Raw genomic sequence first — 27,440 nt, 5'->3', positions numbered from 1 at the left:
CACAGGCTCCGGACATGCACAGGCTCAGCAGCCACGGCTCACGGGCCCAGCCGCTCCGCGGCACGTGGGATCCTCCCGGACTGGGGCACGAACCCACGTCCCCTACATCTGCAGGCAGACTCTCAACCACTGCGCCACCAGGGAAGCCCCAGAGAATTGTAGTTTTTTGCACTCTATGTTGAGAAGGTGGGATTAACATTGTGAGAAATTTGCCAAATGTAAGGAGTGTGATTGAAAGATTTAGATAATCTCCAATAACAGATGTCCTTTAGAGCTTCAATATAATACTCATATTGTGTTTCTTGCCTAGAGGGTACAGATTATATCTTATACAATTTTGTATCCTACCTACTCCCATGCAATATTAGAAGCTCAAATAGTTATTAAATTACTGTATAGATGAAGACATCTCTAATTTACAGTTAGAGAAACCAGTTTTCTTGTATTATGTCTTGTTTCTTTGTAAGTACATCATTTACCTAAAACATACATATATATATATATGTATGTGTATATATATATATATATATATATATATATATATATATATATATATACACACATACATATATATATATATATACCATGTTAATTAGCTTAAGCTTTTAAGAAATAATGCCAGTTAACCATGGCTGCAGATTTAGCTTTGATATAGGCCAGAATGTACACTGGGAAATTTACCTAATTTATCATTTTTTTCTATTCATTCAATAAATATTTTTACATATGCATAGATGCCAGGAACTGAGCCAATACTCAAATACAGAAAAGATCAAATCAGACATGGTGCCTATCCTCATGGAACTTATATTTCAGTGAGGAAATAGAATGAAATTTAGTAAAACTATTTTTAAGAAATTACACACATTAGATGAAGAAATGAAGCAAGAGAATGAAATAGAGAGTTATGAAGACTTGGAAGAGAGAGAGACCTACAAATGCTTTGCCTAGAGTAGTGGGCAAATGCTTTATTGAGAGGGTGATATTTAAACTGAGACTTAAAGGTGAGAAAGAGCTGACCAACTAAGGAGCCAAAGGACAGTATTTCAGGCAGAGGGTACAGCACGTGCAAAGGCTTGGAAGACTGAGGAACTGAAAGTAGGCTGGCATGGTTAGAGCAGAGTTTGCCAGAGAAAGACTAACAGCAGATAAAGTTGGAGAAATAGGCAAATCTCTATAACCTATGTGAAACAGCTTGGATTTAGCCAATGCACACATGTATCTATAGAATTCAAGAGAGTAGAATACCATGAATATAATCAGAGATTGGTAAATAAAAGAAAAGCTCTTTGAAAATATTAATTGATCATCTTCATATTGAAGAACTTTTAATATTATTTTGATGCTTACATATGACTCCGGCTGACTGATCTGTATACCTTTAGGATCTCAAATATGTGTGGGGTTTTTTGTGTTAACAACAGACAAAATTTTCTGACACATTGAATCATAATTAGTGACAGTGAATATAGCAAAATTAACTTATTAAGAACTAAGAAATGTGATATTAATATGTGACACTGAATTAACAGTAGCATTGTTAAAAACAAAAATTTTCATTACAGTATAAGCTTTAGGAAAAATCTTGAATGAAAATAGTTTTTCTTTACTTCTTTCCACCTCAGTATCTTATATCTTATTTTCCTTTATTGTTTCAGTAACTCCTGCTTATTTTGCCTAGACATCATTTGTTAGCCTATGCTTTTCACTAGCCTTCTGAAAATCTCTCCTCCTTACTAGTCATATATTATTCTTCACTAGCAAAATTTTAATAACTGATAACAGTTTTTTTATTTTCTTTTCATATATCTTTGCTTTTAGTTGCAGAACTGACTTATAAAATAAAATGAAGGTGAAACTCCAATTCACAGAACATTTAAAAGGAAAATTTATCTGGGAAAAGTTAGAGCATAGAGTCTGGAACCAGAATGAAAGATTGTTCACTGGACTTTCCCCTAGTCTCTATCATGGCACCAGACACTCACTGGTGAATGTAGGTTCCAGAGTAGACAGTTTAAAAATTATGTCCTTTAACCTCTTTTCTCAAGATGACTATTGCTGGTCTCAGTTACTATATTCCAGTTGGCTGCATATATTTTTCTATTATGTAATCTAAGAATTTAATTGTGAATAAAATCATTAGTGTTACCACTATAATTACTATAACAACATATGATTATAACTATAATCACATTTAAAGCAACATGATGATTATACTCATTTCCTTCAATTTAAAAAATTTAAATGATCAGATATAAATGAAATTAATTTTGACTTTCAATTCTATTCTCTAACAAAATCATCATGCTTTGTTCAATGTTCTTCAGCCATTATCCTATTGGATCATATTATGGTGTGTTCTAGTTCTCCTCAATTTAAACAGAAATTATTAAATCTTCTAAAAGAATGCATATAATTCACATTATATTTTAAATTCAGTAAATTGTTACGTGATAGAAATGCAATTTACTTTTAATATATTTTATGAACCCTGGTTTATGAACTCAGGTTTGTGCTTCATTGATGCTATCTGTAGTATAATCTGAGGTTATCATTAGATACTATATAAATCTGAAATCTACTAAAATGGAAATTATCTGTATGTATTAGTGACTTGTATCCATAAGATAATTACATTTTCCGTTAAACCCAATAGCTGTTACTGGAGCATTTGGAGTGCCTTGTATCACGACATGAGAGGTCACTAAGAATGACGGTGGTGAAGCGACAAGCCCAGTCCCCCTCAGGAGTGTCCAGCGAGGTTGAGGTTCTCAAGGCGCTGAAATCTTTATTTGAGCACCACAAGGCCTTGGATGAAAAGGTATAGTATTGTGAAAGGATTGTTACAATTTTATGTCAATTATACTTCAATAAAGCTGAAATTTAAAAAAAACTACTGGAAAAAAAGGTATAGTATTGATGAAAGATTTCAGGCTTAACTGTGCTTTTGTCATCAGCATCAAGCTCCTTGTCTTCATCCATGACTCTTACTGACTGCTGAAGTCAGTCAGTTCAGAGGAACACGTTTGAACTACAGGAAAAATCACTAAAAAAAAAAAAAAAAAAACTCACCCTGACTATTGCATGTATATTGGTAATATTCATAACCATTTTCTTTTTTTAATACGTCTGAATCTGTGGTTTATCAAGACTTCTATTATGGCACATTAGAGTCCTAGTCCAGATGGCCATTTCAAATTTAATATTGTCATTTAACCTTTCTGTTTCTCCCTCTCTCTCTCTCATTCTCTCCCCACCCCTCAGTCTCTATCCTCCCTACCCACCTCTGAAGTGCGTGGCTATAGATGCCAACATAGGAGACTGTTAACTGACAATAAAACATATCTTGAAGTGTAAACTGGAAATACTTTAACCTTTAGAGATTCATATTAGAAGCATACAATTTTATTTTGGGGGTTTCTAATATCTTAGTTCTGAACACACATTTTTAAGAGTTTCTGTGGGTAACAGCATAAGGTATTAGTAGAAAAATCTGCTTTAGGTCTTTTTTAAAGTAACTGTAAGTTTCTCTTAGCTGTTACTCAAATAAGCTCCATGGACATTAATAAGCCAATATGATGATAATATTCTTTGGATATTCATAAGGCTTATGAAATCATTTCAATTCTGTAAAATTTCAAAGAATGAATTTTTTTTTGAAATTAATAAGGCTTTAGGATTTTGTACAGTGGGAATTGGGGCACCTCATTGTAAAGTATCTGACAAGTTCTGAGCATTAAAATACAAACTAGGGATTATTACTCAGTTATATATAGGTTTTGAGCATAGAGACACTTTTGCTCTATTTAATATTTATATACATATATATTTTTATCATCAGTCTTTCAGATGTTCTTAGAGCAGGGGATTTATGTGGAGTGTGTGCATAGCATATCTATAATTCTGTCTTCTAGATTATTAAGAAGAAATTGTATCTTATTTTTTGTTTTAGTATGAGAGGCAACTAGTTTATGAATAATTTTGAGTAAAACAGAAATGGATATTATATAAAAATCCCTGATGAATATAATATCAACTAATATCAAATAATAATTTAATATATTTAATGTTTACTTTCATATTATATTTCATTTCTTATTACAAAACTGCATTATTAAGAATTTGCAAGACTTTATATTTATAGAATATCTATTATGTGTCAGACTGCTTGGCATATATTTAGCACACAAAGATAAATAAGACATTTTCTTTACAAATGAGGAGTTCATAGTTCTGGAGTTCACATGTCAATAAGAGGGAGTGGTAAGAAGAGATATATACGATGTGATATGGAGTCAGAGGAAAAGTTGTGACTAATTTTTCCTGAAGAAGTGATAAGAAAGTCAAGAATGTCTTCACAGAGGGGGTGACATTTGGTCTGGGTATTAGAATGTGTAAGGATTTTTTAAGCAGAGAAGTAAACATACTCTAAGCAATATGATCAATATGTGAACTAACCCAGAGCTTTGAAAAGAACATGGCCTGTTCAGAGAAAATTTAACAGTTTTGAATGACTTGAATGAGGGACTTGAGAATGAGTGATTTGAGATGTTCCCTAGATGTGCTCCCACATCACTTAGGTGAGGGATGCTTTTATGAAAAAATAAATAGAAGGCAATAAACAGCATTTAGGACAAATAACCTAATGGGTGTGAGTACATTTAAGAAGAAAATGGTTGCAGTAAAATTTAGGATCTAAAAGTAATTTAGTATATAGATAGATGTTCAGTGAACTTAGCATAACTAAATGAAGTATTTAATACTGTGACCCTCGGAATTGTTATAGGGTTTAGTAACTCATCAAATGTGCCCTGGACATTGGTGAGTTCAGGACAACAGAACTGATTATCAACTAAGTAATACCTAACAGCCTGAAGGAAAAATATTATGAGCTTGGGCTTTGGAGTTAGACAGACCTGGACAAGTACCTTAATTTCTCTTAGTCTGTTTTCTCTTTTGAATGAAGAGAATAATAATACCTACCTAATAGCATTGTCTGACATGCAAAGCTCCTAGCCAGTACTTAGCATATGGCAAATGCTCAGTAAATGTTAATGAATGTTATTGTTAATGATAAATTTCAGCATTTGACAAAAATATTAAACTAAGTGAAGATATTGGTATCACTGTTGATTCACATGCTTATTTAAATTAACATTTCATTTAGTTATTAAGGGGTTAATATGTGCCTAAGCACCTTCATAAACAATTCCCCTAAGAATAGCTCACAGCTTCTTGTGTAGATCAGGAGAGGTAAGGAGACAGACATATGAACAAGTAATTACAATATTCTATTTTAAGTGCTATGGATATTATGTTAAAACATATATGGAATATCAGAAGAAGATGCAATTAATCAAATCGAGGACAAGAAACTACCAACTTTACCACAGAAGGTTTAGAACACAGGAAGAGATAAATAAAATACAAAAGATTGAGCATAGCTGTGGACAGTTACAATGACTGGCAGTCTTCATTATTGATGTCCTTATTTACGTATCCACTGAGTTGTAGGGTAGAATTTACCCAATTATCTAAGACCAGCAATGATTTTGACATAAGTCTCCAACATGTTTACCAATTCTGTGGGCTGGAGGAAATGAGAAGTATACATGTGTTTTTCAATCACTCAGATATCACTGAGTATTTTTTAAAAAGATATACTGGGTATGCATGGGAAATGTAACCAAAACACATGTTACATACACTCCACATATATTCCTGTGATCTAATATCACAGTGCCAAAACTGGATTTGAATGTCTGGTCTAAGATTCCCTCACGATGCTTTCTGTTGCAGGATTGATAATTCCAAAATAAACCCCTGCCACACCTTAATTTAAATTTGAAATGTATGCTCTTCCACCCAAGTCCTTCTTTATCCTGCAACATACTCGTCATTCTTAGGGACTTATTTTAATCCTCAGGGATAACATTTCTCTTGAAACATCTTTTTTTGGGGAAAATTTTTTTCTCTTTAATTATTTTTTCATACCACTATGAAGAAAATAAATGTAACAGATGAAATTAGAAATCAAAAATTCTAGATGAGGGGCTTCCCTGGTGGCACAGTGGTTGAGAGTCCGCCTGCCAATGCAGGGGACACGGGTTTGTGCCCCGGTCCGGGAAGATCCCACATGCCGCGGAGCGGCTAGACCCATGAGCCATGGCCGCTGAGCCTGCACGTCTGGAGCCTGTGCTCCACAACGGGAGAGGCCACAACAGTGAGAGGCCCACGTACCGCCAAAAAAAAAAAAAAAAAAAAAAAATCTAGATGTACATAAATATATTTGGGACGTTATACCATAGCTCTATAAATAAGCAATCACTATACCTTAAAGACTATGTGGACAATAGATTAATTGAATGTAATTAAATAGCAAAAAACTAGAAAAAGTAAAGTATATAGCCAAGACCATCAACTGTGTACTTATATTTAGGAAAAAATTAAAACTATAGTTTTTTCATGTCTAGATAACTTCAAAAGAACACCAAATTCAACAAGAAAAATAAGGATATCATGGCATTCTGCTGGTGCTGTGCTCAGAGCAGTGCAAAAAGCTACAAGCCTTGTCAGAAATACTATTTTTTCTTACCAGTGGAGTTCCAGTTATATAGACAAGATAAAATGTTAGATTTCTTTATACTCTAGAAAGGTTACTCCTTTGGATCCTCCCTTTGTTTTTCCTTTACCAAGTTTAGCAGAGATTAGTGCAAGAGGAAGCAAATATGTTTCATTCATTTGAGTCTTACCCAAGAAATAAATACAAAGAGAATACTTCATTCTCATATAAATGTGAATAAAGCATTCATATCATAAATGTATTAATATTTGTAACATCAGTTTTTACATTTATAACATGAATTCAAACTATATTCAGCAATTATTTTTATTTTCTTGTGAAGAGAGTTTTAGGTTCATTACTTTGTGTATAATATAATTTCAAGTTGCAAATGCTGTTATAAATTTATTGAGGGGTGATTTTCCATATTGTTTGAAAAGCTTGATAATTTTTACTACTTGAAGGCTCAATATAATAAGAATATACATGCTTAACTTGTGGTAAATTTGAAACAGTTCGGAACAGTTTCTGTGATTTTCAGTTTAACAAAGAAAGGAAGACATTTAACCCGCAGTATAAGCTGGTTTCAACTGCTCCTTATGTGGCTTGCATGACTCTGTTAGGAACATCCCAATCATCAGTATGTCTTTAAATATAGTGCCTTAACCTCTTTACTGCAGTCTAAATGTGATCTGATTTTGTTGCTTATGTTGAGATTAATTTATATTTAGACTGTTTCATATTGCTATTCTCATCAACTAGGATTCTTAGATTTTTATCAGAATACCCATATTTTATAGCTGCTATTTTAAGAAGTGGACATAAAACTTTACAATCATCCCTATTAAATAACAAGGACATCTACTAAGATATTTGTTGATATCTGCATTCCACATATCAGCAATCCTCCTCATTTTCATGCCTTTGGGATGTTTGCTTTGTTTGCATCTATCCAAGCACTCATGAAAAAAGTATTCCCCAAGTCAAATCATTAAAGATTTCCTTCTAAGAAGCTCTTGTTCAGTTATGAATCGGCATTAGTTTTATACATTTTTATGAACAATTGGATATTTGTCTGACAACACTGGTACCTGGCAGCCCATCTCGTGTACTTAAATATCATGAAGGATCTTCTGTGATTATCTTTGATATGAAATGTCCATTTATGTATGTATTACTAATTTTTAGAGAATTTGAACATAACTAAGTATAATTAATATTAAAATTCCAGTCAGGCATTAATTCTTTCTTATTCAAGATGTATTTCAGGAGTTAAGTGAACCCAGTCACCTGAATATATTTCAGTTATCATTATACATTACTAAAATAATTGAGATTTTTAAAAATTTCTAATTAGATTCTAGATTCATTGGATATCACTTGTTTTTTGTTTGTTTGCTAACTAGAAAATAATTTTGTAACTTCAACTTTAAAATTACTATGTATCTAGGTTTTTAGATATTTTGTGTATTTAATTTATATTCCCAGTTAAATCTTACTAAAAAAAGAAAAAGACCATTAATTAAAATATACCATTAATAAATTACTCAAATGAATGTTCATTTAAATAATTTATTTCTATAATTAAAATGCACACTGTTATATTCCCATGGAAAATCAATGTTAATTCATAAATAATCTAAAACTCACCATGAATTCCATATTGAATTGAAGCTATAAACTTTGTTGATTTTTTTTAAGGAAAATTAAACTGCTGTAGTCATTTATTTTAGTTTAGCCAAATTTCTTTCTCTGAACTTTTCTACTTTTGACAAATTTAATATAGAGCATATCTATAGATCTGAACATATAATAACTAAAACAATTTTAGAAGTTCTGAGAAAGCAAGGATCAAAGAAACACTTCTCTGAGTTTCATTTGTGTATGAAATATTTGGAAATCATTACTTTCAAACTAAATGTGCAGTCTTTGGTTCTATAAAATATAATGGTTTAACCTTTGGTATCTGAAAAGTATTTAGGAATTCCGGAGTAGATATACACTTTCCAATCCCTCAATAACAGTGTAGACCTCTAACTAATACAAAATTAATTTCATGAGCAATGGACAACATTTTTCAGCTTCTAAGAATCCTTTGCTTTTAGACAAATTATTTTGTACTAAATGTCAAAGGAAAACAGTTATTATTTTAAAGAAGTAGAAAGTCTTTTGCCTATATCTTATGCTTAATCATTGACTGTTTTTCAGATGAATTCATAATAAACTTTTGAACTTTGCCTCCACTTACTATGAATCAGAATTCAGAACAAGAGGGGTTGATCTTCAACCCCATTGTAAACTCTGTCACGAAACACTAGAAGGGCCTGCTTACAAGAAAATCCCTTAATACAGTCATACTATGAGGTGACAATGTAGTCATAGTATTCCTGAGCACTTCAGGCTATATATACTTTAATACTTTTTCAAATGTGACTGTCTCTGATAATGTTAATGGATTCAGCACAGTTTAATATGTATGGGATGTACATTACTGCACATATTTTGGTTTTTCTTCTAGGTAAGGGAGCGACTGAGGGTTTCTTTAGAAAGAGTCTCTGCACTGGAAGAAGAACTAGCTGCTGCTAATCAGGAGGTAACATACCAAACTTTCTCCTCTTTTGAGGTGCAATATCGCTAACCTTATATCCCTTGTGTTTCACGTCACTTTTATTAAAACCGTCACAAAAAATAAATTACATTTGGTATATGCCACTGAACAAGACCTGTTAAAACTAGTTGCCAGAGTCATGCTTTCTGATTTCTGGTGATTCAGATCTGTCACTAAGAGATGAAAGGAGAATTATCATGAGCTAGTGATATGAGAGCTAGTGAGGTGGGGATTTAGAAAGACTGCAGGCAGGATGCCGGGCCTTCTGAGAAGTAAAACACAGATCCAAAACTGGAAAACATATCAAATATCTGTTAAATTTAGAGAATGTTACAAATGAAACATTGTGCCCATGTTTAGTGGCATCATTGAATCCACTCTTTTGCTCTCATTCATGACTGTAAGAAAGTATTTTATAATCATCCATGGGATTTAAAGAGTTGTTTTTTCCTTAGAAGATTTTACTTCTTTGGTTATTTGTCTACAAATGAACTTGGGTCATTAGATAAGATATAGATAGGTCAATAGGTGATAGATAAATAGATCTCAAATTAAATGTATATAGGGCACTAAAATAGCCCCATCTCTCTCTCTCTGTCTCTCCCTCTCTCAGATAATTTACAAGGCTACCTTTTTCAGAAGTTTATTCCAGGAATGCAAATTTATGCAAAGTTATTTAGTAATAACTTCCTACTTTTAAATAATTAAGGAAATGGGAGGCCAGTGTCATTAATTATAAGTCTTACCAAGAGATTCTTAACAAAGTAATATTTACATTTACATTTCACACATAAACAAATACACATTTTCAACCATGCTAAAAATCTTGTCTGGTACAAACTCCCTAGTTTTTTAAAATAAGCTAGGCCAATTAAATGAGCTTCTGTAGGCTTTTGTTTGTCCTAGGTTCAACAATTTAAACTTCAAAAATGAATTTCCCATTCTCACAGATGGTTTTGGAGTTATCACCCTTTAACACTTTTCTTTATATAATCTCTCCCATGGAGACTTCATCCATTTCTCATCCATCCAAGGCTTCAATGATGACTCTGGTGAAAAAGAAACCAAATCTATAGCTCAAAGTCCATGCTCTTTTCTGAGCTCCACAAAAGATTGTAAACATTGGTTTGGCATCTCCACAGGACTTTGCTTTGCTGATGTTTGTATAAATTGTTCTCTGACACACATGTTCAGCAGTGGTTAATCAAGGATTAAAAACCAGCTTAGGGTTTGATAATGAAGACATGCACTAAAGGGACTGTAACCACTTATAGGGACCAATTTTTCTAGTTTACACAAAGGCACCATATGTGCTAATGGACCTGGGTCTCCACTTAATTTTTCCTTGTGTCCCCTTAGATTCTCTATGGTACATTAATGCAGTGAAATAGTCTTCTTAAAAAGAATATGAGATAAACTATATGTTCTGTTCTGAAAAGATCCAAAATGTTCTACTATACAAAAAGGAAGAAGTTGCAGAGAATGCTCCCAATTTTGCACAATTACAAGTAATAATAACACATTATTATAGGACTAGGAAAAATAAATTTTGGATATAAGTACCAAACTGTTATTATTAGTTGTCTTTGGTGTTTGCAAATATGTACTATATATTTCTGTAGTGTTTGATTTTTTTAAATAAAGTTTCATTTTGCTTATAAAGAAATGAAATAATAAAGATATTTTAGAGTCAGATGCCATTTTCCATATTAGATTATTCTATTGGTAAATTAATAATAACGATAGCTAATATTTACCAAGTGCTTTAAATCTCTAGGCTGTAGTCTAAGTGCACATATATCAGCAAAATGATACTGGAAGTTAGGTACTACTATTGTTTTACAGGTGAGCCCAGAGAGGTTATTTCTCTTAATGTACCACTGTTCTCTCCTACTTGAAAATGTGGTTATCTTTGAATTTATCTTAGGTCTATGTATTCAGGTGATTCCAATCCATACATTTAACTATGTCCACAGTCTACCCTACATCCATTTACTCTTAGCTTTTTCTATGTACATTAAAACTACCGTAGTTCAGATCTTCATTATTCTCAACTGGGATATTACAGTATGTCTTCTGCTATATAATTCTTCAGGTTTAAAACAGCTAAGCAAAGCTCCAATCATATTGATTATTTTTCATAATATTTTCTGACATGTAATATAATGTAACATATGCCATATTAATATACTACTAACATAATAATATAATTTACATATTTATTATGTTAATAATATAATGGTATCTACTACTAGACCTGTAATATACTATTGAGCATCTCTTCAGTTGTCCTAACCTAAAAATCACCCTTAATTCCTATTACCCCTACTGCTCTGAGTCATTCTAAGTTCTTGTTAAGTTATAGTAGTCACTGTTTTTGAAAGCAGCCAACATTCTTCCTGACTAAATCTTACTTATGCTAATGTCTCTCTTGGAATGTCTCCACAACCCCAATTCACCCACTGAACTCATACTTTCCCATTTAAACTCAAGTTCAGACATCACCTTTTTAATGAAATCTTTTATGATTTCTTGCCAACAGTCATTGCTTCTTAGTTTAAATTGCTTAATCTCATTGCTTCAGCATTTGTTATGACTGTTCAACAAGTATTAGAGTTAATTATATACCTGTCTAAGCCTAGGTTGCTAGTTCCCTGAGAAAGAGGGCTATGTCTTGCTCATTTGTGCTTATTTCACTCAGTACAGTGATATAAACCTTGTGATCAATATATATTTGTCAGATTGCATTGTATAGAGTTCATTCTACCTGGTGTGTTTTCACATTATTCCTTGGCTATCCCCTTAATAGATAGTTTGAACAACCTTAGGCGTGCTCAATAAACAGCAATACATTGATCATATTATTAAATTAAGTTGTTATTTCAAAATATAATTATTGAGCAACTACTATGTGCAGAAAATTCTGTGAGTCCCTGACAGGAACAAATAGAAAAAAATAAAATAATTAATAAAGCATTATGCAAATGTTTATATAATTTGCACTCCAGTGATGGAGACAAACATATAAACATATAAGTAAGATGTAATTTAGTACAGAGCTAAATTAATATAAAATAGAGACCCAAACAAAGTGCAAAAGAGCAGAGAGAAGGGTATTCATTCTAAACCAAAGTATCAAAGACGGCTTCACCCTTGAAGGAAAACAATGATTTGGCTTAAAAACTGTGGAGAAACATTTCAAGCTGAGCAAACAGTATGATTAAGGAAGCCTAAAATTGCCTGTTTTAGGGATAATGGATGATATTGTGTATTGGTAAGAATTAGGGTATGAAAAGATGTAGAAGAGGAGTGTAAAGAGTTGATAGGATGCTGATCCTAGAGAACCCTGAATGCCATGCTCAGAGTTTGGAATTTATACTTTATGAAATGAGAGAGCTCTGAAGGTGTAGTTTTGGTTTTGTTTTGTAGTGTTTTGTTTTTTGGTTTTGGTTTTGGTTTTGTTAAAGTGAAATCCACTGAAAGTATGTTCTTTTTTTTTTCTTTTTATAAACTGTGGGGTTGGGTGGAGTAGAGCTGGAAGGTTGACAATCTGATATGGGTAGCTGACATAGTCACCTGCTATGTGAGTTTGATAATGATACATCAATTCAACAGACATTTATTGAGCATCTTCTGTTTGCCAGTCATTGCATTAAGTACTGAGTATAAATATATTGATAAACTAAGAGATTAATAAAGCAACAATTCTCTCAAGTCTGTTATGGAAGATAAACATGGTAAAAAGTAACTATAATAAGGAGTTATTATTTAAAGGATCCAGAATTTCAGTTTGGGAAGATGTGAAAATTGCTGAAGTTGAATGGCAGTGGTGGTTGCATAACAATGTGAACGTACTTACTGCCACTTAGCTGTACACTTAAAATGGTTAAAATAGTAAATTTTATATTATATACCTTTTATCACAATTAAAAGTAATTACAATACAATAAGACTAAAGTGAAAATGAAAGTACAAGCTTTAGTAGTATTACAAAGGAGAGTAATTAATTGTATGGGCATGAATGAGGAAAAGCAGATGGTGTTACAAAAATCTTCCTAGAAAATTCCTGCAATTTGCAACAACATGGATGAGGATGAACTTTGAGGGCATTAGACTAAGTGAAATAAGTTAGACAAAGAAAGACAAATACTGTATGATCTTATTTATATACAGATTCTAAAAATGTAGAACACAAAGAAACAGAGTAGATTGGTTGCCAGAGGCTGGAGTGTGGGGGAAATAGGGAGATGTTTGTCAAAGAATATAAGCTTTCTGTTATAAAATGAATAAAATTAGGGAATCCAATGTACAGTATGGGCACTATAGTTAACAACACTGTATAGTATACTTGAAATTTACTAAGACAGTAGGTCATAAATCTTCTCACCACACACACACACAAATAGTAACCATGGGGATGGGGATGAATTGGGAGATTGAAATTGACATATATACACTAATATGTACAAAATAGATAACTAATAACCTGCTGTATAAAAAATTAAATTAAAAAAAACAAATGGTAACTATGTGAGGTAATAAATAGGTATGTTAGTTAACCTTATAGTGGTAATCATTTCATAATATATACATATATCAAATATTCACATCGTATACCTTAAACTTATACATGTTATTTGTCAATTATATCTCAATAAAGCTGGAAAAAATTTTTATATCTTCCTAGAGGAAAAAATTTACCTAGAATTTGAAGGGTGACTACAAAGAGCTTGTCAGATGGAGTTGGAGGAAGAAAAGGGAAGCAGGAAGTAGTAGAGATGGGGACGAGGCTGCAGAGAAAGGCAAATCTGAGTTAGGGATGCCTAGAGCCTGGGCTTCATCCTGTAGACAATGATGAGTCAGCAAAGGGTTTTTAAAAGGGAAGAAATATAACCAGATTTTTAAGTTTGCAGACCAGTGTATAAAAATTAAAGATGAAAAAATATATATCCTAATCAAGGTACTGTGTTTATAGTTCAGATTTGTAAAAATCACTACTGTTTCTTGAAAGAAAGGGCTAGTGTTGCAAAATACAGAACTTGCACAGAGAACGTGAACTTGAACAATCTGGCATTTCTTATGTTCTTTTAGTAATGGGAAATATAGATATAAATGAAAGAATCAAAACAATATTTTAAATAAATATATATACGTAATGAAAATTTGCTGTCATTTTATGCCTCTTTGAATAGCCCTGCAAGGGCAGATTGTATTGTTAACACTGAATACATTTTCCAGGCCATTGTCCTAAAAAAGTGAGTCCAGATTATTTAGACAGAGAAAATACAATCAAGCCTTTATTTCTTGCAGAATATTTTTGTTACTGCTTAAAATCAGAAAACTACAAAAAATGTACAATAAAAGGAAATGCAGAGGAATAAATAGATTACATTCTAACAATGTGTTCTCCTTTAACAGAAGCCCATATGCTTTTTGAATTATTTAATTAAACCAGACAAAATGGATTATTCAGAAGCTACAGTAAATATTCAATTGACAGACTAATTTTCAGTGAATGCACAGCTGTACTTATTTTAAAAGCTTTTCTGCATGATTGTATTATATATAAAAAGAACTGGCACATTTAGTTGTAGACTAAACTATATTTTTATGTTGCTTTCATTCTTTGTTTTTTTTTATTCCAACCACTGAATTTACCAACTTTCAATTTGAATTTTCTTAAGGAAATTAGCATTTCATGTTACCTCATCTACAACCAGCCTTATTCTTGAAGTCTAATTTCCTAAGGAAAAATTAAAGAACTTTATGGGCAAACCAGGTATCATTCATATTCAGAAGAATATTGGGTCAAATGGTGAGGGGAGCTAGAGGCAGCAGATTCACATTTTGGGGGTTTATAGGACCACGGAATACGGCCATTGTTTTAAATACATTATGCATTTAATCATCACAGCAGTCTTTTGAGTTGAGTTAAGAACCAGTACTCTGTTGAATCCATGGAAATGAATGGAAATATGGAAAAGGTAAACACATACAGGCAAAGGTGGAACCTACCTCCAAAAACAAATAAAAGGCAGGGAAGGAGCAACGAGAGATGTTATGTGAGACTCAAGTGAGTCAAGAGTCCTTGAAGCAAAGAAATGATAGAAAGAGGGAGAGAGAGAGGGAGAGAGAGAGAGAGTTTTAAGTGTAGGGATTGGATGTGGTTGACAGTATTAAATGTCTCATGAAGGCATGTAGGAGTATGTCTAATATGAGGTGATAAGATTTACAATTAGGTCACTGAAAATGTTTGCAAAGACAGTTTTAGTAAACTATAATGGAAGGAGAATAGCTGTGATGAAAAGAATTTGAGTCAATTAGAAGGTTAAAAATGCGAGACAGTGAGGAATACTCATTTGAGAAGTTTGGCAATGAAGGAGAGAGGAGGCTAGAAGCTAAATAATTAGGCAATATTGAGAGACGGCCTGTTGAAAATGCTTACAGCCAATGCAAAGGAAGAAGAGACAAAGGAGAAAGGATTATTGATGGACAACAGGGAAGAGGATAAGCGTGGTTTGGAGATCAGTGGCAAGTAGTGGAACTCCTTCCTCTGAGAAATGCAGGAAGGAGAACAGAATGTGTAGTAGAGAGATGAATGAAGATTTTGATTTGGAGAGGAAAGAAGACATAGCAATTTTATCAGAGAGTCTTCCCAAGGAAATGGGTTATCTGCTAAGTGAAGTGGAAACAGAGTTACTTTAATGAGTTTAAAGAGACTGAGAATACGATAATGTAGAATATGGCAAAGAGTCAATAAGACTAAGCAAGGACATTTTAAGGTGGATGGTAGACCCAGAGGAAGTTCTCATTACATTACCCTGACAAATTAAATAAAGCCAGTTTCCACAGAACTTATGAACTGAAGCAACATGGATTCACCATGGTATTTCCTTATCTAATCTATGAAGTTCTGTTATTCATCATAATTTGAAAGGAGGAGATACAAATATGAAACTAACATTGTCTCAGATGACTTTGGTCCAGAGGTAAAATGTTTCCCTAGACTTGACAGGGGTAAAGATCAGGAAGCTTCTGAAATCCTTGAGCAACTCTATATTTAAATAGTTAGAAAGATATTTGATAAAGATGATCTAGGAAAACATGTGGAAAGTGGAAAAGTTGTTGAGCAGTAATTATTAGAAAATTTTGCCTTGGGGGAGCTGATAGCAATACTCACGTAAATTTATAGGATCACTTATTTGCAGAATTAGTGAAATGACCAAGTAATTTTTTTCTTCAAATTAAAACTGCCATATCTGTCAGTGGAAAATTCCAGATGTAGAAAAAGACACCACTGAAAAAATTCTTAAGTTAAATTATTTCAGAACCCTAAAATTGATAATTATTTATATTGATAGACCCTTTGCCAGTTACTCATTTTTTGGTTCTCTTAATTCTGTTTCTTTCCTGTTCTATGAGATAAAAGCAGATTTAATACTTTATGTCTCTCACTGCCTTTAAAAAATGATTAATCTTACAACGGCTTTCTAATTTCCTGCATGTTTATGTACACCACACATCCTAATTCAGCTGATTAATTTAGTTTCATCATTAGTAACTGTATGAAACTGTTTTCATTATTAGTAAATTCCATGACCAACTGTGAATTAACATTCTAACAGAAAGTCAAATATAAGTTTTGTGCTTTATTAACATTGAAGCAAGTCACCATGGCTCAATTTAACAAAAAATAGTATTTTTTTAAATGACAACAGTGTTTGCATAAGGTAAGGGCATCCTTGCAGCTCCAAACTTACATCCCTTGAAGACAATGAAAAATTCTTTAGAGTCTCCAATAAAGCCAAAATGTTACGAGTCTCCAATAAAGTTACCAGTTACGAGTCTCCAAAATGTTACAAGTCTCCAATAAAGCCACTTATTGGGAACCTACTCTTCCTGTTGGAGATGTATCATTTTGGGTTAGAAAACTGTATAGTTCTTAATTGATTTTGTTTAATGGAAGAGTTTAGTCATAGTTAAATGATGTCCTTTTTTGCTTTATATTGATAAACTCGAAGTTTCAACATTGTCAAATCCATAGTTATTTACAAAGGCCTAAGGTTCCTCATTATACCTCTAGATGTTTCTTTACAATGATACTGCATTATAAAGATAAGTGTAGAAACTCTAAATCACCCAAATTATTATCATCAATAGAAAAATGTCTTCTTTGCTGTTGATAATTGTACTGTTCCAGTACAAAGAATCTTTCCCAAATTGAAAGAAATAAAGACATCTTATGACAATGTATGTTAAAACCCAACAGTGAAAAGAGAGCTAAAGAAATTGCTGTTTGCTACTTCCACAGTTTTTACTATTTCCAAGACCTCTATGGAGCAATTGTTTTAAATATAGTTTAAAATTGTCTCCTGTTGTTTATGAGACTTTTGAAGTCTATTCGTAAGTCTTTTCAAACTCTCCTGTTTTGGTTAGAATCTTTTCTTTGACGAAAGTATAAGGTTTGTTTTTCTTGTGATGGCAGACTTGGTTGCTTTATCTTTGCACATGGAGATCATGAACTGTTTTTTTCTCTTTCTATTAATAGCAAGATCATGCTTGATATTAATACTTTGAACATAAGCATCACAATTGATTATTTTACACATGTGTTTATTAGAGTAGTCTTATTAATTTTAAAGCTAAATATTTGAGAGATTACTTATCTTTTAAAAAATGTAAGTGGAGTACTGAAATTTAGTGAGATACAAGGTACAAAGTAAAAATAAAAAAGAATATTAAATTCAAGTCAAAAGATTTCAGTTTGAGTTGACTCCCATATCTATCACTTACTGATTCTATAATCCCTGGCAATTTATTTAACCTCTCTGCACCTCAGCTTTTTCATCTGTGAAATGGAATATTAATAAATTTTGGACTAGCCTATCTTTCAAAGAAGTCATGATGTTTAGATAAAATAATATACAAGGAAGCGCCTTGTAAACTTGAAGTACTAAAGTTGTATTTCTATTATTACATTCAAAAGGTGAATATCAGGTAGTTATTAGTTAAGTAGATGAAAACTGTCTTCTGTTGACAATTCGAATGTGCTGATAAAATAACAGTACTTTATTTTATACTCGGAACAAAATCTCCTTTTATTAAAGGAACAAAAACCTTACTGTTCATAGGATGATTCTGTAGCACATGCACTTTATAAATGACTTTGCAATTCACTCCTTTGTGCAGCTAGTAAAAATAATAGCATCTACAAACTTGAGGGAGACTATTGTGTGCCTGGCACTATGCTAAGCACTATACATATCCCCCAACACACACACACACACACACACACACACTTTTCAGTTAATCATCACAATGAACATCTGAGAGAACTGTAATTACTACTAGCATTTTGAAACTGAGGGTTCAAAGAACTAGGTGAATTGTTTTGCATGTTATCACTAGTCAGTAGCAATCCAAGTCCAGGATATCAGACTCCAAATTTGAGTGTTTAACAGTAGGCACAAGGCTGCCTGGCCTTTCTCTTAATAACAAACTTTCTTTACATATGAAAACTGTGTTTCCAAATCAACAGTTTACCTTTTACCAGTTATTTAAATTCATCATGACATCTTTATATTTGTTGTATTTCTGTGGATTACTTCAAGGATCATAGCTTCACTATATTGATAGAAAGATAAGATAGGCATTAATTAATGACACACATTAAATCAATTAGTTAAACTAACCTGCATTTCAACTGCCATATATTGGGTTGAAATTAAACATTTAACTCTACAGAAAAGATACATTAAAACATCTAGATTCTATTTGCAGTTATTTGGATAAATTCAACTACTGGATTTTAAACTTTGCATCTAAATGTTTTCCCTTGGTGTAGACTTCAGGGTGACGCTGCCTGAAGACCTGAAATAAACAGCATGATAACATTGTATTAGTCCCTGTACTTTCAGTGTAGAAAATGTGAGACCTCAAGTTCTACTAAACAGTATCAGAGGATTTTGGCAGCACTTCTCTGTTCCCATTTCATTTTGGCAGGGAAGAACAATGGATCTCAAATGTTGAGAAATTTGGAAGTTCCAAATAGGTGAGCTTTGGGGATGCTAAAAGGAAATGTATGGACAAAAAGGATGCACAAATTGCTTTAATCTGTTTTGTGTATGTGAGTGTGTGTGTAATTAGTAACTTGACTGCTCATGATTTTACTTTTTAAAAAGTTGATAGCAGAAAACATCACAAATTAGATCAGCTTGTATTTACCATATACTATTTATTTGTCTTAGTCTTTTGGGCTGCTAAAACAAACTATTATAGACTGGGTGACTTAAACAACCAATATTTATCCCTCACAGTTCTGGAGGCTGGGTAGTCAAAGACCAAGGAACTGGCAAATTTGGTGTCTGATAAGAACTTGCTTCCTGGTTCATCGATGGTGCCTTCTTACTGTGTCCTCACATGGCAGAATGAATGAGGGAGACCTCTGGGGTCTCTTTTATAAGGGCACTAAAACCCACTAAATGTGGACTCCACCCTCATGACCTAGTCATCTCCCAGAGACCCCACCTCCTACAACTATCACATTGGGGGTTATGATTTAAGATATGAATTTGGCGGAGGGGGGCATAAACATTCAGTCCATAACACCATTACCAGCATTTAGCCAAACTGTGAAGCTCCGGGGCAGTCATTCGCAAGACTGGCCTCACTTCTGACACCAACTGCAAGTTCATGGGGCTCCCAGATCCATTCTTAGTTTTGATAATTCACAAGAAAGACAGAACTCACTGAAAACTATTACATTTACAGTTATGGCTTATTACAGGGCAATGATACAGATCAAGATTAGCCAAGGAAAGAAACACACAGGGCGGAGTCTGGGAGGGTTCCAAATGCTAAATTTCCATTGTCCACAGGATGCATTACCTTCCTTGAATTGATGTGAGATAATTCTCCAACCTGGGAAGTTCACTCAAGCTTTGACTGTCCAGGGTTTTTACTGAGTTTTATTTATTCATTACATAAGCATAATTGATTGTTTGATTGTCCATGTGGTTGATCTGAGACACAAAGACTCCTAAATCATATGGTTGGTCTTTCTGACATTACCAGTCCCAATTTAAGACTATTAAGTGTGACCAGCCCCATCCTAAGATCCACCATAATTAGACCTCACCCTAAACGAAAACATTCATATCAGGTATGACTCAGATTACCTCCAAAAGCTGAAGGCAAAGGCCTGACCTCTCTTCAGGCAAAGCCAAACTCTTTACTGCACAGCTAGAGATCATCTTAACTGGCTATCCTAACTGAAGATTTTTTAATGAACACTTAGTGTTAATAATATCTCCTACTTAATAACATGCTGATAAAGCCAATATGTTATTTTCCACTCAGAAAACACTGTAATTGGGAGATAAGGAGGAACAAAACCTTTAGGTGGAATCAGAATATGTGTTGAGGAAGTTTTAAAAAATCAATTAACAAGAGAGAAAGTGAGAAAGGAAGAGAGAGCGAGAGAGAGAGGGAGAGACGTGTGGAAGGGAGTGGGAGAAGGAAAAATATAGTTTTCTTAAGAGAAAATTGCAACACAGTTATAGTGTGAGAAATATTTTTGGGGCACCTACTGTTTTGGGGCACTGGGCCGGGTCAAGCACTTAAGTGCTGTGTTTTCACAGGCTTCCAGGCAGTTTTAGTCATTTACCTCTCTTCACCTTCAGGTTTATGGATCCCCACATTATGAGATATTTGATGTTATTAACAGAGAGAGTTTATTGAGATCCTGCTAACGTCTCATCACCTTATAAGGCAGAATGTACTGTCACTATTTTAAAGATGCAGAAAACATGGTTTTAAAGCCTGAAGTAAATCACCTGAAATACACAGCTAGTAAATAATTGAGCAACTGCTCTTTTGTTGAGTCTATTCATTTCTTCAGATCCCTACTTTTAAAAACTCTTCCCAAGGTACTGATTATTTCCCACTGATTTGCAGAGGTATAGCTATTTTCTATCCAAGGAATTAGAAGGATTTGCACTCTCACTGATGTTTCTGTTGCACCAAGAACAAAAGAACAGGGAAGGAAAATAAGTTAATATTTCAGTATTAGAAAAAGAGAAATCTACTGATATCCTTTTAAAAAATTATTCTTTCTGATACACAGAAGCCTCTCGTAAAGAGGAGAACTAGAAAGCTTGTCCACCCTAGTGCACTAGTTCTCCATCCTGGCTGTACTGTACACCTGTAGAGCATCTGAAAAATACAAATGTATCCAGAAATTCTGATTCATTGTTAGCATGAGTCCTGGCTATCTGCACTTAAACAAATTATATAGTTTGATTCTGATTTGAGCCTATAGTTGAGAACTATAGTAGAGAAAACTCATGGGCTTTGAAGCAAACAGACATAGGTTTGACTTAGTCTGCCATTTAAAAGCTATGTGACTTTTACAAATAGTATCATTTTATGGAAAAGGAAAAAGGCATAGAGAAGGTAAATAACTTAAGTTCATTCTGTCAGAAGGTGGTAGAACCAGAATTCTACTTCATAGTTCATGATCTTAATCAGTACTCTGTAAAATCTACTGGACATGTACCAAGTACTTTTTGGGTCTTGAGGACATACCAGTAACCAAGTAAGAAGTAACTCCCTGCCCTCAAAGAGCTTATGTTAGAAATTTTTGATTTAAAATTAATTTTAGGTAGAGAAAAATTCTATAAAACAAGTTACACAGAGCTATGGATAGAAAGCACTGCAAATATAGTCCACACTTATTTTTAGTTTTTTTCTATGTTTTCTCAGTTCTTACTTTTGTAATATTAACCAATGACATCTAAAACATTCTTATTTAGACATGAGTTTAGCAAAGAGCACGTGAAAAAAACATATCCACTTCATCAGGTAATTGCATTTCAGGGATAATTTATTCTATGTTTCTACTTATTTAAGTGAAATTGGAAATAATGTATGAAAGTGAATAGAGAGAATAAGTCTAAAAATCAGGAAGTAGAGTTATAATTCTGACTTTCACTGAGTCCATTTGAACAGTTTATAAAGAAAAAGATGGACGTGGGCCAATATACCAGGGATCAGCAGACTTCTTTAAAGGGCCAGCTACTAAATACTTTAGGCTCTGTGGGCTAGAAGCTCTTTACCACAACTACTCTACCATTATAGAGCAAAAGCAATCAGACAATTATGTAAATAAATGAGCTTGGCCCTGTTCCAGTAAAAACCTATTTATGAACAATGGAAATTGAATTTCTTTTAACTTTTATGTATCACAAAGTGTTATCCTCTTTTGATTTTTTTTCAACCATTCAAGATGTGAAAACCTTTTTTATCTTGTGGGCCTGACAAAACTAGGCAGCCTGGAGGATGTAGTTAGCCACCCCCGCACTACGTGATCACTGAGGTCATGTCCTAGAGGCTTACCCTGTTGCAGCCTTCAGCAGCCTTTCACGGGGCTGCTGCCTCTACCTGCGATCCAGCAAGAGCAAGAAAAACTTCTCTGTACTTGAAGACTTCACATGCATCGGTCCTCAAACTGAAGGGTGTATAATGGTCACCTGGAAGAATATTAAAATGCAGATTCCATTTTAATGAAATCTGCCTTTTAAGGAAGCATCACGATGATGTTGAACTGTGAATAAGAATCTTGATGTAAATATAACATAAATATAGGACATAGAATCCATAAACTGCAGATCACAACACAGTGAGAAATGTATCACAATAGAAAGAAGGAGACAAAAATATGAAATGTTCTATGAGAAGTGGATAGTAAGAAGCAGTTAGAAGTTAGTGTGGGCAAGTGGAGAGAGAGTGGCAAGTACAAAACCATCATCCTATCTAGACTGTTCAGTTGGGTGCTGTGAATATATTCTGCCCTGGCTGATGACAAGAAAGGAAAGGAGTAAGCATACTCCAGACAGGGCTGTAACCGCCACCCCTGGGTATTTACTTTCCCCCTAAATGGTTCTGCTCTTTGCTAGCTCTGTGACTACAGGCAATTTCCTTATAACCTCGTTGCGTCAATTACCTCAACTCTAATAGAATTTACCTCATCAGGTTGTTGTAAGGGTTAAATGAGTTAATACACTGTCGACTGAAAAAAAAATGCACAAGGTGAGAGTTGTGAGTTAGGTTTTATTTGAGGCAAAATGAGGACTGTAGCCCAGGAGATAGCATTTCAGATAGCTCTAAGAAACTGCTCCGAAGAGGTAGGCGGGAAGATCAATATATATGTGATTTTGGTGAAGGGGGAGTACCTGCAATCAAGTACATATTTTTTACAGAAGTTTTCTGCTAGTTTCATGAAGGTTTCTGCTAGTCACGAGGAGCAGATGTCACCATGAAGGATTTTAGTGCTTTTCTAAATTTGAGGAGGTACAAGAATTGGGCTCATAAAATCTTCTCCTGAAAATATCTAGCGATCTAAAGACCTGTTCTGCCAGTTTCTCCCAGAGCACAGAGTGCCTCATTCCTGATCTCCACCCTGAACTCCTTTCAGGGGGTGTTGAAGGTCCGCAGCTGCAGTGGTTCATAATTTAATCTTCGTAGAGGTAGATGGCAAGTGTCGATGGCAAGTGTCAATTTGTAGGTAACACATGTAGAGTGCTTAAAATTGCTTGGCACGAAGTATCTTTCAGTAAATATTACTGTTATTGATGTTGACGTTGATCTTTTTAGCCATGATACTGTTCAACTCCTTTTTAATAAGATGATTGAACTGAGATCTGGAAAGGTGGAGTGCGTGTCCACAGTGGGACTGACCAGGTGACAATTTACTGGGGATGGGAAGAGGCTTACCATTCATTCTCTGTAAACTTCATTTTCTTCACCCATAAAAATAAGGTGTAAAGACCACATAAGTTGTGGACCCTTCCCATTCTGGCATTTTATAATATGTACACATTTAAGAATCACATAAAAATAAAATTGAAATGCATGCAAATGAATATAATGCAAGATTATTACCTTTAGAACCCAAGCAAATGGATTACTTTAAAAAGAATTGTTCAGAATAATGGGTTTAGTATGCTGCTTTTGTGATTTCTAAGGAAGGAACTAAATGGATAAAGCCTTTTTATTGCCCTGGCTTGCTTTTTTATAAGCAAGGATGACTAATGGATATTGTTTCTGCCTTCTACATTTTCTCAAGTACTTTCAAACACTTTGAAATGCTTTTCTTTCCCTTAAGACTCTTTCCCTTAGCATAACACAGATAAAAGGAATTGTTCCAGGACACAACCTATAATTTTGTCACTTCTGCCCTGATTGGAGGAAAACAACAACAACATACCTCAACTGTGTACTTACAGTATTAGCCCTGCCTGGCTGAGGAGGTCAAATTTCATGGCGCTGAAAGAATAGTATAGTCCATCTCCACAGAGATTTATTTTATTTTTTTCATAGGCTTGTTGGCCATTTTGATTTTTTAAGCATTATTGAGGTATAATTAATATACACAAAATGTACTTATTTAATGTATACACTTTGATGAGTTTGGACATATGCATACACTCACGATGCCATCACCACAGTCAAAGTAATAAACATATATATCACCTCCAAAAAAGGTCCTTGTGTTCTTTTGTTGGTTTTGTTTTGCTTTTGTTTTTGTTTTTGTCATGAGAACACTTAGATGAGATCTATCCTCCATTAAAAAATTATTGAAAGAAAACAATTTAGGTGATAAAAACCAGCTTTATTTAACACGTTGTGAAGTGGACAGTCTCTTTTCAGAAAACTGCAAAATGGGATGGAAGGCAAGAAGCTTTTATAAGATAGAGAATAAAGAACAAGGAAGAGAAAAATAGAAAATATCTGATTGGCTGGGCCCGCACTGTTCACCTTGTTAGGGGTGGAAAGGCCCAGAGTTGGCTTGGTGTTTGGAGTTGACTGACTGGATATGCTGCTTTTCTGGTCATGAAGAGCATTTACAAGCACAGAGTTACCTAAGTTACCTAAGGTCTGGTTTGCTGATGTGGGTCCATCTCGGACCTAGAAAGTTATTTCAACATCTCCTAACATATGTTAAAGTGCACAATACCATATTGTTAACTATAGGCTCTATGTTGTACAGCAGATCTCTAGAACTGATTCATCTTGCATAACTGAAACTTTATATCCATTGAGCAACAACTCCCCATTCTCCCCTGCCCCCAACCCCCAGAATGCACCAGATATCTTTTCTGATCTCTGCAGCTAAGCAGGGTCCAAGCCTGGTTAGTACTCAGATCACAGAGATGAATTTTAATGTGATGTTTTAAAGGATTCAAATATATGTTGATGGAAATATAGCACCTTTGGATTACTAAAACAGAATGAATGTTCATTCTAAAACATCCCAAATTTCCTGACAGCAGAGGGACTGCAGTTGAATAAACAGATGACAGAGATGTGATTAATATTATGTAGACCTACCTTTATTAATTTAATAATCAGTATTTGCTTGATGAATTTAATACTACTTTGTATACATGAAATAACTAAAGAAGAAACTTTTATTCATGTCAGCATAATTCATAAGAGTAAATATTGAGACTTTTGAAGACAGACTTTTAGTCACAGAGCGTACCTGCTACTCTATAAACGTAAGTTCTCATTGGACTATTCAGTTTGCTGTGACCCTCTTCTCAGCATAACTCGGTCTCCTCATTTTGCTTTCCTTTTTTGTTTATTTGGAGGAGAAGGGATGTATGTAGTCAGTTGTCCCTCTGCCTTTAGCTGAAGCCCAAAGCAAATTAGCATATTTTGATACTTCTGACTTTAGAGAGTAAGGGACCTAGTGGTAGTGACCGTGGGGAACATGAAGAAGTAAGCCTTTGTTCTATGTCAAGAAGTACTTTATCATGATCAATACCTATAGTAAGTCCTATTTGCTTTTTTCATTGTGAGACAAGTGTTAAAAGATAAACTGAGGCATATTAAAACTTTGTAAGAGTTTATTTGAAAAAAAAATCAAATCGAGCAATGCCAAACCAGAAGTGGTCAGGAGTGCTCCACCATAGGAGCCAGGGGAAACCCTCAGAAATAGTGCAGGAGCAAAGAGAAATTATTTGATTGGCTGTAGCTTAAATCCTAACTGGCTGTTTGTGATCGGTTATCCTAAGCGTTTGGTTGTGTAATCTTGAGGCGTTACAGGCTTAGATTTTGGTTTGCTTCTGTAGGTCGCTTTGGCATTAGAGCCACCTCAATCGGATGGCCTTCTTTTTTAATTAAACTATTTTTTAAGTAGGATTCTGCTCTTTTCTTTAGGGAGGGAAGTTATTAGCAATGGCATCTTCCAGGGTGATGGAGATTGCAATGTACTTTTTCCATGACATTCAAAACTTTCAACTAAATTCCTGCCACCATTCTCAGCACTCAACACTGAATTACTGCAGTTGTTTACATGTGGTGTTGCACTTCTCAGTGTCATTTGTTTACCTCAATGAATATTTTCCACCCCTCCTCATTTATTTATTTGCTTATTTATATTTTCAACTGAGGCTTGCTTTCTTGCAGTGAAAAATAAAATTTGTTCAGTATATGTTTTTCTATTATTGACACTTTGGGAAAACTCTTTAGGACTTCTCTTTTGCTTTTTTTCTCTGGATTAATTCCTCTACTTTACCACACTAACAGCTTCCTTGGCCATTCTTATTACTATTCTTTCATCTAATGCCATTCTTAGCTGCTACTCTACTACAATAGCAGTACTGTGCCTTAACAATATCCACTAATACCGTCCAATTTAAGTTGTTTTGTATTTTCCGAAGCCATTTATATGCTTCTAATGACAATGCCAGCATTTGATTTTATCATCATTTTAAATATTAAAGAATTATTTGAATAGTGGAAATAAATAAAAATATAGAGTAACCAAGTATCAGAAAAATGTAATGACTGAAATACCAATTAGATGAAAAGGATAGAGATAGTTTGGTAGAGAGTTGTAATTTAGATCAGAATTACATATCAATAACTATCCTAAAATACAGCTATTGTTGAAATTACTGTTGTTGAATGTTATAGTTAACATTGGAAATAGAAATCATAATCGTTCACTGTAAAAACAAATCTATCTAAGGAAACATTTGAAATTTTATTGTTCTTTCAACCATTGTCTTAAACTTAAAACTAAAAATAACAGTTTCGCATGACAGTTACTGTTTTAAGAATGGTCTTAAAAATCTTTAATATTATCTTAAAAGAATTTTTTCTTTTTTTTCTTTTCTTTTTTTTTTTTTTGCCGTACGCGAGCCTCTCACTTTTGTGGCCTCTCCCGTTGCGGAGCACAGGCTCCGGACGCGCAGGCTCAGT

The 27,440-nt window shown here is 33.9% G+C and overlaps 1 protein-coding gene across 7 annotated transcripts in view; it reads left to right on the top strand.

The window, feature by feature from the left end:
• Positions 1-27,440, top strand: part of PPFIA2 (PTPRF interacting protein alpha 2) — a 389,170-nt gene that overhangs the window by 205,876 nt on the left and 155,854 nt on the right. For 6 of the 7 annotated variants that reach the window (XM_082636667.1, XM_082636668.1, XM_082636666.1 and 3 more), the window contains 2 exons: positions 2,657-2,821; positions 9,081-9,155. In XM_082636667.1, the coding sequence (XP_082492793.1) occupies positions 2,711-2,821; positions 9,081-9,155 (186 nt within the window). In that variant the 5' untranslated portion in view covers positions 2,657-2,710. The remainder of the gene's footprint in view (positions 1-2,656; positions 2,822-9,080; positions 9,156-27,440) is intronic. The other variant, XM_082636669.1, reaches the window with a different exon arrangement.

This window comes from Mesoplodon mirus, assembly GCF_964341445.2.
Source record: "Mesoplodon mirus genome assembly, chromosome: 11".
In the NCBI taxonomy this organism is placed as follows: Eukaryota; Metazoa; Chordata; class Mammalia; order Artiodactyla; family Ziphiidae; genus Mesoplodon; species Mesoplodon mirus.
Note: the sequence above shows the minus strand (reverse complement) of the source record. Positions and strands in the feature narration are given on the sequence as shown.